Here is an 18,173-nt window from a genome sequence, read left to right on the forward strand (position 1 = left end):
GTGTCAGTAAAGTGAATTTTATGTATCTAGTTGTGGAAAAAAAAGTTATGGCACAGTAGCCATTAAAAGACTACTTGATAAAATTTAGAATAAAAGTATTATTTCTACTTATAATTCTCTAAGTATATAGATCTCTCCAGTGAAACATTAATTTCTATGCCTATAATATAAAATATATGCATGCCATCTTGATTCTTTGTACTCCACACAAATCATATCCCTTCTTTCTGAAGCAAACCTCAAATGTCAAATCCATAACTTTGAAAAACATTTTTGGAGGAGGTAGATTTAGAGATATCCACTCTAAATTCTAGGATCCAATTGTGAGGATGTGAGAAGAAAGACTTCAATGAAGTTTTCATCACCTTTAAATTATTAAGTAGTTCACAGTCATCATGGGACTCAAATCTAACCTTCAAGTATCCAATCATTTCTTGTCATTTCCTATATTTATGAACTACCATCTCATCCTCTCTCATGGATACCACTTTCTGTCATTTTCCACGTTCCACTCTAAAATTAGAGATTTCTCTCTTGTCATTTCCACAAATGGAACATCCTTACTGCTCTGACTATTAAACTAAAATTCTTTCATTTTTGAAACACTGGTCAAATTTATCTTCTTCCACAAAACCAACGACTACAAGTGAGTGAACATTTTTGTTGTTGATTATTTGTTTGTTTGCTTGCTTTTAGTTTTTGGCACTCATGATAGGAATATTCTTACAATATATTCTGGCTAAATTCTGTGGGATGTGTTAAATTGATTCATTAATTAGAATGATATTTATAGCTCTATAACAAAAATTAGTAATTTATCTTCTTTAGTGATGGCTTTTTTGCCTTTTTGGGGAATTGTCATACTGAGAAAGAATAGAATACATCGAATTTATAAATAGTTGTGAAATTTAAACTTATTTTCCTTTTTTATACCAATATTAATGACAATAAACCAAATGAAATTTCTCCTGAAACAAAGAAATGAATGGAGAAAATAAAATAAATATAAACTTTGTTATAATTCTTTGATTCTTTGATGATGCTTTTCTCTGACCAAGCTGTATTTTCAGTCCAACAATGTGAACTCCATAGTCCTTTTATCCCTTCAGAGTTGTTTAAATTTACATATGTTATCAAAAGGTAAATAAGATAATCTGAGTGGGTCAAATGAGTGCAATTTAGGTGTGAGGAAGGATAATGGGGGTATAGGGGATTATAAGGTGATTAGAGGAGGAAAGAAGGTACTGGAAGGTATTTAGGAGATAAGAGAAATGGGGTATGTAGGAGAGGGCAGCTCAAACAGGTTTATTCCCAGAGGCTTGAGACAGAGAATACAGGGAGGAAACTAGGGCCAGTAAGAAATGTTTAGGTTTGACTGGAGGGTTTCTCTTATTAGTTTCTCCAGCCTCTTGAGGGAGGGGTCGAGAGGGCCCCTCCCTGCCAGTCAAACTGATGGCTGGAGGAAGTCTCTGGGAAGGTAGTTCCTGCCAAGACGGATGTCCCCAGTTCTTCTCAAGAAATAAAAGAAAAATGATTCCTTCCCCTTGAGCCCTTGTCTTAATTTTCGACACAATGATTCACCAGAGGGTTTGAATAGGTAACAAGGGATTTATTAATACCAGGGTCAATCAGAAGGGAGAGGGATTCAGGGTTTTCTAACTGCTGAGGGTGGGGATGGGTTGGAGGAGAGGTTTAGACAGAGAGAGTCCGCCTCTCCCAGTCAGGAAGATTTGACTGCCTTTTAAGTAAAGTCTCTATCAAATCATTAAAACTAGGGGTAAGGTATTTGAGGATACTCTACTAGCCTATAGAAACTAAACCCACAATGTCTAATCACCAAGCCCTCCCTTCCATCCAGAAACTCAAAGGAAATTCAGGGAAGGGGAGGGATGGAGATGGGAGATCAGGGAGAGGTCCAGAGAAATGAGATAGGTCTAAATTTCCCAAGACAAAATAAGCACAGGCCAAGGCTGAAGCAATTAGGCCAAAGCCAACAGGTTAAGCCAAATCAAAGCCTCCAGCCACAGCAAAAGCCAGAAGGCAAAAGCCCTGTCAGTTGGAACTTCACCTCTGTTTATAGCTTTAAGTTCTAACTGACTTTCTGAAGATTCTAAGATGCTTAACTGACTTTTTGTAACCGTTAGAAATTACAGAAGCAAAAAGTTTCTGTTAGTCACCTTGCATTACACATATCTCTAACCAATAGTGACTTAAAGTAGTTTTTCATATGACTATAGATAGCTTTGATTTCTGCTTTTGAAAGCTGCCTGGTAATATTCGTCAACAGTTTATCAACTGGAGAATGGCTTTGATTTTTATAAATTTGACTCAGTTACTTATATTTGAGAAAAGAGGCCTTTTCCAGAGAAATTTATTACAAAAGAAATGGCACTTTTATCAGTAGACTACTTAAAAAGGAGTTAATTGCTAAGTAGATTCTGTTCTATTAAGTTTAATAAGATGCTTTAAAATTTTAGAAAATAGTTATAAGCTTTTCCTGCCTTTTTTTGAGTTAACAATTCCTATGATATCTTGATATAGTATATATATATATATATGTGTGTGTGTGTGTGTGTGTGTGTATTGTTAATGCTGATATTGGTCATATCAGGTGAACTCAGGAATAATAAACTTCATGAGAAAGTAAAAAACAAATCAAGAAACTCCACACCACCTGTTCATTTTGTCTTTCAAAAGTGGATTTTATTTTAGTCTTATTTTAGCACTTCAAAAATTATTAAAATCATTAAATGCATTCCAACATGATTTTTTTCTTAGGGGAAGAATGTTGCTAATTAAACAGATTATGTTTAATCTGTTATTCACTTTTGATATGCATTTGTAAAATAAAGATAGTCTTTGATCTTTCTACTTGAAAAGTTTCAATCTGAGGATTAGAAATGGTGTTATCCAAGACATCCCTTCCTGTGACCCATCTATCCTCCCTCGTAGAGACATCTTTGCTATGCTTTTTCTCCCATAAAATATATTTATTCATAATCAATGCAAGGCTTGCTATTACTTTGAATCACAACCCACTTGGTTTCTTTCTATTCAATTTCTGTCTGAGTGATTCATAAAAACTAAGAAGACAAGAGAACCTCATGGTTAGTAATGTCATGATATTTCAGTCATATAAACAAATGTAAATAAAAATAACCTTTTATTTCATTAAAAAAGTTAATGCCTATTTATGAAAAAAGAAACATTGTTAATGTTTCTGGCATAACCTGGTATGCCAAATTATGACAGGTGATGCCTTTTCCTAAAAGGATATTTTTATTTTATTTTTCTCAGTCATGTATGAAAATAATTTTAAATATTTTAAAAATATTTTTGAGTTCTAAAACTTTCCCTCCCCCTCATAGGTCATGCACTTTTGATATAGTTTATACATGCGCATTCATACAAAATATATTTCCAAATTAGCCATTTTGCAAAAGAGCAAGCAAAAAAACTCAATAAAATAAAGTTTAAAAAGTAGCTCAATCTGAATTCAGACTTGACCCGTTTTTTGGAGCTGCGTAGCATTTTCCATCAGAGGTCTTTGGAATTGTCTTGTAAAATTCACAGTTACATTTTAATCAAGTTTTGGGTGCACACTCTAGGGTTTTGCAAATTTGGGGCAGCAAATTTAACACTTTTGTTCTTGAAGACCTAGAGCTCTCTCTAGGACTAGAGTTGAGTACGACGCAGTCACTTACTCCTTCTGCACAGTCCAAGTTGGTGTAGCACTAGATTAAGGTCAAGAAGCCCTAGGTCTGAATCTTGCCTCAGAGACTTCTTAGATTAATTTCTGAAGCTAACAGGGGAGCTGGGGCACTCATCCCCATCATCATGAGAGGGCCTTAGCTCTGACCTACACACATGAACTGATTTCAGTGTTTGATGAGGTTGGCCTCCCAAAAGGATTAGGCTTTTTCGCATTGTTTCTGGCTCTTTAAAGCCCAATCGCACACGTCTATGGTCTCCCCCAAAATAAGTAGAAAGGCACACAGTTTACAGTGGAGGTAAGGGGGTGATGGCTTAATGAAAAATCTGTTCTAACCATTTGTTTAATTTTTTTAACTTTATTCTGTAACATGGTTTTTTTTTTTATTTCATAGTAATGGAGAATTGTTTCATAGCCTTTTGACAGACTATTCAATGAAAAATCAGTTTCTGACCCCTTATTAATATTTTATCTAGCACTATATAGGCTAATAGTAGAGATATACATTTGGGAAAAAGTCATAAGGCAGAGCTTGGAAACAGCGTTTCTTAGAACCCAAACCAAAATGGGTCCTTTCTCTGGACTGAATGGACAGTAACATGGCTGAGCCATTTGTTTCAACATTCTTAATGACTGATATAGATCACTGCAAAATTGACTTAGCTTCCATGATTACTATTGATTTCTAAAACATTGCATAAAGATGCAGCTTTTATCTCTTTTGAGATCAGAAAATATTGTCATAGAAAAAGGTTTTTGGACATAGGATCAAAGGCATACATTATATTGTGTTAAAAAGCCCTATTTTCTTAGTAATATTGCTGTCTTGCTTTCTGCACTGTACTTTCTAAAGGCTATTTCCAACTTGATGAATTTGTACAATCCATCAGCCTCTGATTTCTTGGAGTAGTTTACCCTATTACGAAAGATAGCGCAAGTTCTACTTTATTTCTCACTGCATTTTACACCCTGCAAGGCAAGAACAAAGATGACGTGTGGAAAATGTAGATGACATCCGTGTTTACTAGCCAGCATAATCAATCCAAACTCAGTTAGCGCCTGTTATCAGCAGTGCCTTAATGGGTGCAGAGTGCTATGTAGTGATGACTTGTCATAAACCAAGAGACAACTGTGCCTCTACAAAGGCTCCTGCTTGCCTTTGTGTACAAGGTATAAATAGAATTGAGCAAATAGGGGGAAAAAAAGAGTCCCACCGCCGGAAGGCAATGTTAAAGAAAAATGATGTTCATAGTCACTCTGCCAGTAGCTGGCAAAGCAGTTTTTATAAAACATATTTAATGTTTACAGCTACTTGGAGGCTGGGAAAAAGTAATACTTTTAAAATATGTTTAATGTTTAGAAGCACTCTGTGGCCCGAGAAGCATCTCTTGCTAAAATATATTTAATGTTTAGAGTCATTCAGAGGCTAGGAAAAAGCAACTTCTTGTTAATTTTTAACATTTACTGCTGATCAGTGGCTACTAAAGCAGCTATCAATAGTGTCTGCTTTATGTTTAGAGACACTCTGAGTCTGTATGCATACAATCCTTACCTTGATCTTTTCACAGCTGTACAAAACCTATCAATAGTATTGCCACAGAAAGCATAGCACCAATAAAAATAGACTAATCCAGAGTGAGACTAAAATGTACTCTTTATACACAATCATAACCCTTACCACTCTGGAATTCTGGGCTCTTCTGTACACTGTGAACACTTTAACCGCTGACACCACAGGGAACAGGAGGCTTTGCTCAATTTTTATCAGCTATGCCGCATAAACCTTTGTGACTTCAAAACAACAACTCAATCTGATAATTTGTGAGAATTTTATAAATCTTCACCTTGTCTCCACAGAAAAAGGTAAAGGGGGTCCCCCAAAACAAAAGAACATAAAACAACACTAAATGACAAAGGAAAACGTGGTTTCTGCTTTCTCTGATGTTTTTAAGCCAATTGCATTAGAAAATACAATATAATCAACTGCTTCAGGAGAATCCCATTTAGCAGCACGTACAGAGAAGGGGAACATGGATCAGAGGAGGCAATGTGGTGTATATATAGTATAAACATAAGTGACTTTGTATTCAGATGACTTGCATTCAAATCCTGCCTCTGACACTTAAAAACTATGTGAATTTCTTCAAGTCCCTGGACTTTGGTGTAATCAAATATAAAATGAAGGGCTTTAGAAGTCTGCAAAGTTCCCTTTGCAGCTCCTGATCTATGGTCCTGGAAGGTTTTTGCCTGGGAGATTGGGAGTTACATATTGCTGTTTAAATCAAAATAGATGGCTAAGAAATAGAATAGTAGACTGATGGAATAGATTGGGCCCACAATGCACAATAGTTAATAACCATAGTAAGCTAGTATTTGATAAATCAAAAGATTCAAGCTTTTAGAAGAACTCACTATTTGACAAAACTGCTGGGAAAACTGGAAAAGAGCATGGCAGAAACTAGGGACAGACTAACATCTCATGCCATATACCATGATAAAGTCAATTTGGATTCAAGATTTTGAATTCCATAAACAAATTAGGGGAGTACAAAAAGGGAAAAGAATATCATAAGATGCAGAATAGATAACTTTGACTACATTAAACAGTTTTTGCACAAGCAGAACCAATGCAAACAGTATTAAAAGGGAAATAAAAAACTGGGGGAAACTTTATAGCAATCATCTCTGGCAAGATATAAAGATAGAAGTCATTCCCTAATTGATAAATAGTCATTCCCCATTGATAAATGTGAAAAGGATATGAACAGACCATTTGTAGATGAAGAGATGAAGGAATTAAGATAATCTTTATTCATAGTGAAAATGCTCCAAATTACTATTAATTAGAGAATTGCCAATTAAGATAACCTAAGACAAATTAAGACAACTTAATTTGTCACTCCCATCAGACTGGCTGATATGACAAAAAAGAAAAAAAGAAAAATGATAAATATAGGAGGACTTGTGGGAAACTTAGGGCAATAATAACACACTGCTTGTGGAGCTGTGAAATGATACAATCATTCTGGAAAGTATTTTGGAACCATGTTCAAAGGGCCATTAATCTGTACATGCCCTTTGACCTTGCAATACTAGAAGTATTATCTTAAAGAGAACAAAGATGAGGAGAAAGGATTCACTTATACAAAAATATTTATGGCAGCCATTTTTGTAGTGGTAAAAAAACTGAAGAGATGTCCAAATTAAGGAATGACTGAACAAGTTATGGTATATGGTTATGAGGGAATAATATTTGGTAATAAGAAATTAACAGCAACCACAAAAAAGGAAATACTTAAATGTTGCAAAGTGAAGTGACTAGAAGAAGGAAAATGTTGTACACAGTAAAGCAATAGTGTATGATGATCAACTGGCAATAACTTCACTATTATCATAATTAGCCAAAACTCAATTAAGGAAAACATGTACTTTGGCATTAGTTCCTCTCAAATTTATCCAGTTGTAATCCTGGGAACACAGAGAACAAATAAAGACTAGCTCTAAGGAGTAGTGGTGTATTTGGCTTCTTCTTTTCCTACCTGAATACTTCTCACTTGACATTTCTTGAAGAACAAGGTAAAGTTTGAAATCTTGGTTTTCTTTCAATATCAGTGTTGATATTCTAAAAGGATCTTAAAAACCCACAGAAATAAATTTAAACCTAGACCACATGATTCCTAGATTATTAGTCAGGACAATTAAATTCCTTTCTTCTCTGACAGTGACTATTCTAAGTATGGATGTGAAGGAAAAACCTCAATAAACCATTCACTAAAGATTATCTTCACTAAAAGTATAAAGTATCACAAACCTTTCTACACTGAAAATTTACTCAGGAATATCATACATACATAGAATCCATGAATTTAGAACATAAATTAAGTAAATTTTTTTATAACCTGTCTCATTCTAATAAATTTCATAGTTTTAATATTTTTCTTCAGAATTGTCCCTGACTTGTAGAAGCTGTGAGCTATTTGCTTACTGTGCTACCGACTGCCTGCTAGGTCTGAAATGCATGTCCTCCATATATTCAACTCTCAAAATCCTTCAAATTCTAAAGACTCTGCTCGCAGGTGCCATTCCTACTAAAAATGTCTCACCCAATGCCCTAAGTTGTTCTCTCACAACTCAAATTGCCTCATTTTACACTTACTTGAGAAGGCAGGACCAAGATAGTGGGGTAGTAGTATGCAATATGGAGACTTCCCATGTGCAAAACTCCTTGGAGCAGATCTAGAATATGCACCAGACTGAATCTCGAAAGGAAATGTGCATAAAACTCCAATGAGTAATTTGCTCAATCAAGCTCTGCATCTTCCTGTCCACAGAGACTGACACTTTTAGGGTCAGTCCAGGACCTTACAGAGTAGAATATTCCAGCCCAAGGCAAAAGAGGAAAACAAGGGTCTAGAGCCATAGTGGGATACTATAATGAGAACAGATGCAAACAGCTTTGTAACCCACTATCCATTTTTTCTCTTTTATGTTCTTAATGATATTTTATTTTACCTAATTATATGCAAAATAAATTTAAACCTTGGATATATTCAGTTCCAAATTCTCTCTATATATTCATTCCTCTTCTCCTCATTCCCTGAGACAATAAGGAATCTGATGTAGATTTTACTGTGACCATATTAAACATTTTCCCATAGTAGTTCACTTGTGGAAGATTTTAAAAAATGAAGAAAGAAAGTAAAATATAGTACATAGTATGATTTGGTTTGCATTCAGACTCCATCAGTTCTTTCTTTGGAAGTGGATGACATTTTTCATCATCCTTTGGGATTGTCTTAGATCACTGCATAGCTGAGAACAGCTAAGTTATTCACAGTTGTTCATCAAAGAGTTATTGTGTACAATGTTTTCCTGCTTTTGTTCATTTTAATTTGCACCAGTTTATGTAAGTCTTTGCAGATTTTTCTGAAATAATTCTGCTCATCAATTCTTAAAACACAATAGTATTCCATTAAAATCATATAGCACAACTTGTTCAGTCATTCTCCAATTGCTGAATATCCCCTTAATTTCCCAATCTTTGTTACCAATAAAAAAGAACTTCAATAAATATTTTTACACATGTAGGTTCTTTCCCTATTTTTTTAAATCTCTGGAATACAGACTTAGTAGTGGTACTGCTAGATCAAAGGGTATGTGCAATTTTATAATCCATTAGGTATAGTTCCAAATTGCTCTGCAGAATGATTGGAACAGTTTTACAACTGCTTCAACAGTTCGTTTATGTTCCAATTTTCCTCTATCCCCTTGAAAATGTATCATTCCTTTTCTGTCACATTAGTCAATCTGATAGGTGTGAGGTGATACCTCAGAGTTGTTTACTTTGCATTTCTCTAGTTGAGTGATTTAGAGCATTTTTCATATAACTATAGTTAGCTTTGATTTCTTCATGTGAAAAGAGTCTGTTCATGGGCTTCGACCATTATTACCTAAAGACTGGCTTGTAGTATTACAAAATTGACTTAGTTACTTACATATTTGAGATATGAGGCCTTTATCAGAAATCCTTGCTTTATATTTCTCACCCCACACCAGCTTCCTTCTTTCCTTCTAATCTTGGTTGCATTGGTTTTGTTTGTGCAAAAAACTTTTCTAAATTTGAACATAATAAAAATTATCCATTTTATAACTTATAATACTCTGGCCTTATTGTTTTCCCTTATCCTCAGGTCTGATGGGTAAATTATTCCATGTTCACCTAATTTGCTTTGGGTGTCACCTTTTATGTGTAAATAAGTATCCATTTTGATCTTATCTTCGTGTACATTGAAATTTTGCTTTAAATTCAGTTTCTGCCATAATGTTTTCTAGTTTTCTGAGCAGTTTTGTCAAATATTATATCCACTTCCAGGTCACAGATCCAGGGGAGCCTAAGTAAAGCAGCATAGGCGATGGCATTCTGGGCAAGGAGGTCCTACTCTCTGTACTGAGAAAGAAGGAAGATCAGCAGCAACAGTGGTGAGGCTTAGACTTCATGAGTAGAACTGCCTTTTAGTTCCAGTATCCATCAAGCTGGCAGAGGAATAACCAGGGCAAGAATCTTGAACCAAAAGGGAGTCTGTTATTCTGCTGCTCTGAATATATAATGCTTTCCAACTGGCTGCTAGGGGCAGCAGTCTACTCTTCTTCAGCCTCAAACTCAAATGAGGAATTTGCAGATCTTGGACCAAGAGAACAGTCATCAGACTGCCCTCTTCAGACCAGCTTTTGAAACATTAAAAGCTTGTAGATTTCTAGCCTTTCCCTAAGATCCGTAATATAGGATTTTAGCATTGCCATGTTGGGTTAGGGTAAACCTGTCAGTTGCACTGGATGGAATGTTGAAGGGGGCATGAACCACTGGGCAGATACCAACTGGCAGTTGGAGCTGAGAGAATAAAAAGCCCTGGAAATCCAGGACTGGGTTCTTTCCCTGACCTGACTTCATCCTGATCACTCATCTATCCTTTCCCCTGGGCCCGGGTGGTGGAAGTAAAGGGTGGTGGGATTGAAAAGGTTGGTGGGAGTGAGAATGTGGGTAACTAGGATTTTAGGACCCAATATTCTAGAGCAACACAATCTTATTATTTATCATCATCTACAAGACTAGCCAACAGATCAACTCAATTTCCTAACCAGAGACTGCTTCGCTCTGGCCAAGGGCTGCTTGCCTTCGGTCAGCCTAGACCTTCCAAGGACCTCTACCAGCTTTCACCAAATAATCCTTAACAACAGATTTTAGTATTACCGAGCCCACTTACCATTGCCTTGTTCCTTACCCAGTTATTAAATAAACCCCAAAGCCTTAACCCTTGAATCCTGTGGTTATTTCCCTACCATCAAAGGCTAGAAGGACAGGCAACAAGCAGGGATTCTGAGCAGTTTGGGCTGGAACTAACTCCATTGCTGAGGGGCAGGATGTTCTACATCCACTTCCTTCCAGCCTGCCATTAATCAAGAGGAGCCTATTTCCTCAGCAGGGAGGAGTGGCTGCCTGATATCTTAAAGGAGTCTGGTGGGCAGCAAAGAGGTTTCACTGGGCACTCAGTTCCCAGGGTTTGGATCCTTGTACTTCCATAAACAAGTAACAAGCCCAAATGAGGTTGCTCACACCATCCTAACAGCCAGCACTATCCTCCTGCTAGCCTTGTTATCAGCTTAAGGCCCCAGTTTACTTACATTGTTCACTACAGATCCTGGAATAAAAGGATTCTCATTACCCCTAAGAAAACAACAAAAAGACCAGTTCAGACTGTCCTCTAGATGTGGGGAAATCTTAACATCAAGTACCAAGAAAAATGAGGAAATTTTTAAAAATCCCACTAAAAAGAACTATTATGGTGTCAGGAAAGTTCAAGACATAAGCTAAGAAAATTATGTCTCCAAAACATTTACAAGAAAAGACTCAGAGGAAAACACAGTTTGGGCAAAAGTTCAATGAGAATTTTTAGAAGAGATGAAGTTTTTTAAAAATGAATTAAAAGATGCTTTTTATAAATAAGACAAAAGTTCTTGAGGAAAAATATTCTGATAAAAAGGAACTTTGTGGGGAGAACAATTGGAAAGAGAAGTGTCAAAGTAGCAAAGAAATATGAAGCGTTCTTTAAACAACAAACTCACTGAATATTGGAATGGATAATATAGAATCTAGTGTCTCTAAGAAGCAATAAGAAATATTGAAACACACTCAAAGGACTGAAGGTTTAAAAAAAATTTAAGAAATATATTTTATAGCAAAAACAATGGATTTGTGACACAGATTGAAGAGAAAAAATTAAATCATTGGCCTTTCTGAATCTCATGACTAAAACTAGAGTCTAGATATCCTATTTCAAGAAATTTAAAAAGAAAACTCCAGATTTTTTAGAATCAGGGGGAAAAGTTGAGAAAGATTCTGCCAGTCAGCTACTGAAAGTATCCTCCAAATGAACTCCCAATAATATCATAGTCAAAATCCAGATCTTCTGCTTAAATAAATGTACTTTAAGCAGCTAGGAAGAAAGAATTCAAGTACTGAAGAATCAAAATCAGGCTTAAAATTATGAACCCTAGATGCCTTTTCTAGTCCTAACATGTCTCTTGACTTCCAGGTCACTGCCTATTGGATATTACAAATTGGATGTCTTAGAGACATTTTAAACTCAAAATGTCCAAAACAGAATTCAATCTTTCACCTCAAATTATCCATCTTCCTAATTTCCCTCATACAGTTGAAATTACCAACATTCTTCCAATTACCCAGGATCACAACCTAGATATCATTCTTAATTCCTTCATTTAATTTACCCCTCATATCCAGTCAGTTGCCAAATAGCGTAGTTTTTGTATTCATAATAGCTCTTGTATAACTCCTTTCCCTCTTATGATATTGCCACCACTCATTTTTGCAAGAGAATATAAAACCACAACTCCAAAACCAAAACCCAAATAAACAAATGAAAAATCACATGCTTTCAACTTCATTCTGACTGTACCAACAGTTCTTTCTCTGGAAGTGGATAGCATTCTTTGTCATACGTCCCTCAGAATTGTATAGCCACCACGTTAGTTCAGTTCCTCAACAGTTCATGCCTGGAGTATTACAAGGGCTTGCTAATTAGTCTCTCTGCCTCTCTCTGGACTTCAGTCCACTCTCTACTCAATTGTCAAGTAAAAGAAAGCAGGTCTGACCATACCAATTCCATTTAATCAATTCTACTAGCCACCCATAGCACAAGTGGCTCCAGTCAGTAATCCCTCAGAAATCCAATATCAAATCCTCTGGCTTTTAAAGCTCCACATAACCTAGTTCCATCCTTCTTTTTCCAATTTTCTTATATCTTATTCCCCTTCACATGTTCTGAGATCCAGTGACACTGGTTTCCTTGTTGTTCCTCACACAAGGCACTCTTCTCTACTTACTCTTTCATTGGTTGTTCCCATACCTGGAACTTTCTCCCTCATTCTCTCTGCCTCCTACCTTCCCTCTTTCTTTCGAATCGCAACTAAAATCACATCTTCAAAAAGGAGGTTCTCCCAGCCCTCCTTAGTCTTAGAACCCTCCCTCTGAGATGATCTCCAAATTAACCCACATGTGTTCTATTTGTACATAGCTTTTACATGTTGTCGCCATCAGCCTGGTTGCTTTTTCAGATCAGGGATTTTTTTTTTCCTTCTTTTCTTTGTACATACAGTGCTTAACACAACATTTTGCACATAGTGAGGACCTAAGAAACTGATTGAAATTCCTTCCAATACTTTTTAGTTCAGTCTACTGCACTGTCAAATTATGCTTTTTATTCCTGCTTTTAGACACTTTCACAATACAATAATTATTCACTATAGGAAAGTAAAGTTAATTCCAGGTAGAGTTTAGAGGAAGACATTTATTTTGGAGTGCCAATACTGGTTACACAGACTATGACAGCACTTTCTAGTTGTCTGGGATGGAAAAGGAAGAGAATATCTATCCTAGTCAAGGAAACATTTTTGTTGGGGGATATGTAAATGTGCAGGTTTTTGTCACACAGATCTGAGATTATGATGAAAATCAAGAATAACCAAAGCCTCGCCTTGAGTATTGGACTCCCAATAATTCAGTTAATGCATGTTTATAATGGCTAGTGGTAAGCACTTCGCCTTTTCCATTATTCAGTCCTTTAAAAATATTAATTTTCTGCATATGCCAAAATAGTTATTCATCTTAATGAGTCCATATAATGAGTGCTAGTTAATGAAATATCATCTACATTTCTATTCTTATGGTATATCCTTGATTCAAAAATACTAAAAAAACAAGCTATGAAAGGAACCTTTTTAGAAGGAGTAAGTTTGATTCTATCAAACTATCAGAGTCAGTAAATAACATACAAATCAAACTATCAAACTATCAGAGTCAGTAAATAACATACAAATAGTAAAAAAAATAACTATTCCAGTGATCCACATGATTACTAAACCACTTTCAAATTATTCGCATATGGAATATGACAGCACTAAAAATTTTCTTTCATATTATACATGCTTTGGTAAAATGATGTTTTATAAATGACTACTGATTCTTCTAGAACACTACCTGGCTAAAGTTCAAAATATATTTCTAGTGAATTCCATACCATAACAGAGTGTGTAATAACAAGTTCTATATGTATATTCTATAAATGTTCTTGATATGCTGAAAAGTACTTCATATCCAAGTCAAATAAATTATACAAGATGATAATTTAGGTTTATTACCTTTATATTATAAATTAATTATAGAGTAAAATTGAATCTAAAATGTGTTATGTTTGTGAAATGGGGAAATCATTGATATTTTTTATTTAAAGAACTAGAAAACCAACTTTTTTTCTCTTTTATGGCTACAAAAATAGGGTAATAAATTTCAGATAATTTTCACTTTGGCTATTTTCATTTGACCAAATACACGGATAATTTAAATGATCAGTGTTTTTTCCCCCTAATTTTTAGTTAATATTCTTGCTGTAAATGAATTAGGAAAACCAAATATATCATGTTTTGCTTTCATATCTAATGACAATAATTTGACCTACAAAAGACATGTATACAAAATTGAATTAAACAATTTGCCTTTTAAAATGAGATTTCAGAAATTATGCTGCAAAATCTGATTTATTTCTGCTCTGATAAATTAACCATGACTCTCTCCCCTCAAAATTATAAGACTCAAATAATCCTTTTTATAAAAGTGTATATAGTTGGGCACAATGTCAGGTAACTGATGCTGTTATCTTTATGGAATGAAGCTGTCCATTATAATAATGGATATGAGAATTTGGGGAAGGATAAGAAAGAAAGATAAGGACAAAGAAAGAGAAAGAGAGAGAGAGAGAAAAACTGAAACATAGAACCAGGCTTGTAAGACCTAAGTATATACTCTATAATTTCAAAACTAAGTGAACTCTTCTGAACCTCTTTCTATGGTCATAAAGATGATATGATCTCTGAATATCTGATAAGGTCACATACACAATTTCAAACATATTTGAGGTAAATCCATGTGACACTTCCTATAGCCATGAAGCTATCTATGCCCTAAGGATAGTCTGTGCAATCTTCATTAAATGTACTGTATGGTAATAGGGACAGCAGGAGTCATCTGAAAAAATTCAGTTAGGAAGTCTCAGCAATTGTTCACACTTCAGTTTGATATTATAGCTTAGGAAGTTATAAATAAGTAGTTCTGGAAGGTGAATACCCTGAAAAGGGAAAGGAAAGTTATCTTTAAGACAAATAAAGGGTTTGGGGCTTTTCACCTTTTTCAGAGTGGGGGTACCATAATCAGAGTGGAGGCTAAGATTGGAACGTAGGTCCAAGTTGATTAAAACATAGTTTTAAAATAAATAAACATAATTATCAATATTTTCCCCAATAAAAGGATAATTTTTCTAGCTCTCTGAATTTCCCTTTGCACCATTTATATGCCATGAGAATAACAGTATTAGAAATACTGTAAGAAAGACTTCCACTTCTTTTATTGCATATTCAGCTCTCTCTCTGTCTCTCTCTTTTTCTTTTTCTTTCTTTCCCCTTTCTTCTTCTCCTCTCTGTCTCTCTGGTCTCTCTGAGTCTTAGTCTGTTTCTGTGTCTGTCTCCATCCAAATCAATTATTTGAGGCAATAGCTTTTCGAATCCTCTTTCATGTATTAAGATTTCACTTGTCTTTTATTTATTTTTGTTCCCTTCTAAGATGATAATTTGAGAAGAACTATACTTAAGTTCTCCTTTATATAATAAATTTTCAGTTTTGCAAATGTAAGAATTACTTAAGGGAAGATGCTACCCAAATCCTTTAGGTTGCTATACCATTTAGAAATACAGAGATGATTTCCTTTCCATTAAGAACCAAAAAGAAATATGCTAATGGTTGAAAATGAATATTTGTATTATTCTAACTTTTAGCAACATGATAACACATCTTCTATCTATTTATATGCATGTATATATTTATATTTGCATATATGAAGGAGGAGAAAGCAAAAAAAGAAACAGACAAAGGCAGAGAGAATGTAGAATGTTATATAAAGAGCCAATGTCAGAGTTAGGAAAGCTGGATTCAAGTCTTGCCTTTGACATATACATATGTATATATGTATGTTTGTGTGTGTGTGTATATATATATATATATGCATATATATATATGTATGTATTTTTACTATATGATCCTGAACAAATCTTTAACCTCCACTGGCAAATTATATATATTTTTTAAAGAAAGCCAAATTCTGGTCTTTTTTTAATCCTGGGATGCTGTTTTCTTCATGGACTTGCTACCTAGGTTTTAGAACTCATCATATTGGGATCAGCCATTCACCCAATTCTAGAGATCTGAATAAGCTTGGACTAACACATCCCCCTCTAGACGTTCCTGAGAGAATTCATTTTAAAAAACAAACATCTCGGGGGCAGCTGGGTAGCTCAGTGGATTGAGAGCCAGACCTAGAGACCGGAGGTCCTAGGTTCAAATCTGGCCTCAGACACTTCCCAGCTGTGTGACCCTGGGCAAGTCACTTTACCCCCATTGCCTACCCTTACCACTCTTCCACCTATAAATCAATAAACAGAAGTTAAGGGTTTAAAAAAAAAAAAAACTAAAAAAAAAAAAAAAACAAAAAAAAACATCTCTATTCCCAACCATCTGAGACCAAAAGGTGTGGTACATTACTATGCCCAATTTTAGTCCGGAAAATTTTAATTAAGACATATGCGTTTTTTTGTGGGTTGACTTTAAAGTTTCTGGAGAAGTCATTGATGTCATAAAAGTTGTCTATTTAGAAAGCATTTTATGTTTAGTAGGAGAAACCAATAAGACTCCAATATCCTAAATGATCATTTCTGGCTCCAAAGCATACTATAATGTGTTTCTAATTATTAAAGAAGAAAGGATCTTTTCTCCTACTTCTCCTACATTCTGCAAATGAACATGAAACATGAAACACTATGCTATTGTTATTGTTGTTTTTCCTATTTTGAAAAAACGTTACTTACTGGTGGTTGGTGATTCTTCCAATATTTTGCATGTTTTTCTCAGCAAAGAAAAAGAATATTTACCTAGAATCACTAGTTTGAGGGGGGCAGATGCCAAAATCTCTACAAACTGCCCCACCCAGCACTCTCATTAAATAGGACTCTGAGGTCCTTTAACATTTACATGCTATCATAAACACACATAGGTCCATATCACACTTCCAGTTGGTTTACACTTCAGTTGGTTCAATGTGCAGAGAAATGTTGTTCACGCTCACTTCATAAACTTAAAAAAGGATTGACTCTGAATTTATGCAAAAGTGTTATGCGACCCACAGATTGAAAAAAAAGGGTGTGGTGTGGTAGACCCAAGAGGTATCTTGAAAATAGGCCAGCTGAGGGGGGTGGGGGGGAAGAGTACCTTCAGGTAGAGAAAAAAATGTTTAAACTGATAAATGAAAACATTTGTGTGTTCAGCACAGAGTATATCTGTCTCACAAATCACATACTCAAATCTAACCTATAGTTAAAAAAGAATTGGGCAGTAGCTAAAATAAATTTTATTTTTTACTCACCCACTGGAGACATTTCTGGGACACTAGCAACATAAGGTCCATCCAAGAACTTTGGCTCATTATCATTAATGTCTTGCACTTTGATGATGAATTCTGACTCAGGCTCCAGGGGCTTCCTGGTATGTATGTCCACAGCCTGAGCTCGTAGAGTATAGAAAGGCTTTTCTTCTCGATCAAGGCTTCTTATGGCATGAATATCCCCTGTAGTTTCATCAATGGTAAAAACGGTGCCAGCTCCATCTCCCGAAAGGGTGTATTTAACACTGCCCACTCCTTTGTCTAAGTCGGAATGAAGCTTTAAAGTAGAGAAACGAAAAGGAGAGATCGTACAATTATTAAAGGTATTTCTAAATGAAAAATATCATTTCCAAAAAACGTTCTGAAAAATTATTTTTTCATACAAATAACAGTTTCAAACTATTAACTCAATTCTATTATCCTTCTTTGTAAAGAATTCTGAATTTTAGAGCTGGAAAGAACCATAGAAATTTTTGTTTATTCACAATAATCTCTCAGCTTTGGAAGAATATATAAATAACCTTTACATCAAGGAAAGAGGAATTACTTTATCCATAATTTCAAAAGTATGAAAATGGTCACCATTTAGCAACAGGAGAGAGAGTTTCACAATTCTTTATGCTTTACTGCCCTGGGGGCAGAGGTAAGGCAATGGGGAAAAGATAATGTAAGTGAGAACAAGAGAAGATGGCTCAGTGGATTGAGAGCCAGGGCTAGGGACAGAAGGTCCTGTGTTCAAATGTGATCTCAGACATTTCTTAGCTGCGTGCCCTCAGGGAAAGTCACTATCATGTTCCCTTCCCACCCCACCTGGAATCAATATATAGTATTGATTCTATGATGGAAGATGAGGGTTAAGGGAGAGACAGAGAGAGAGAGAGAGAGAGAGAGAGAGAGAGAGA

General features: G+C 35.3%; 1 protein-coding gene across 2 annotated transcripts in view; it reads right to left on the minus strand.

Moving 5' to 3' along the window:
• The window catches only part of CDH12 (cadherin 12), a 382,411-nt gene that overhangs the window by 276,323 nt on the left and 87,915 nt on the right, over positions 1 to 18,173 (minus strand). For both annotated transcript variants that reach the window (XM_044657897.1, XM_044657896.1), the window contains exon 2: positions 17,254 to 17,548. In XM_044657897.1, coding sequence (XP_044513832.1) covers positions 17,254 to 17,548 — 295 coding nt within the window. The remainder of the gene's footprint in view (positions 1 to 17,253; positions 17,549 to 18,173) is intronic.

This window comes from Gracilinanus agilis, chromosome 1 (genome assembly GCF_016433145.1).
Source record: "Gracilinanus agilis isolate LMUSP501 chromosome 1, AgileGrace, whole genome shotgun sequence".
NCBI lineage: Eukaryota > Metazoa > Chordata > Mammalia > Didelphimorphia > Didelphidae > Gracilinanus > Gracilinanus agilis.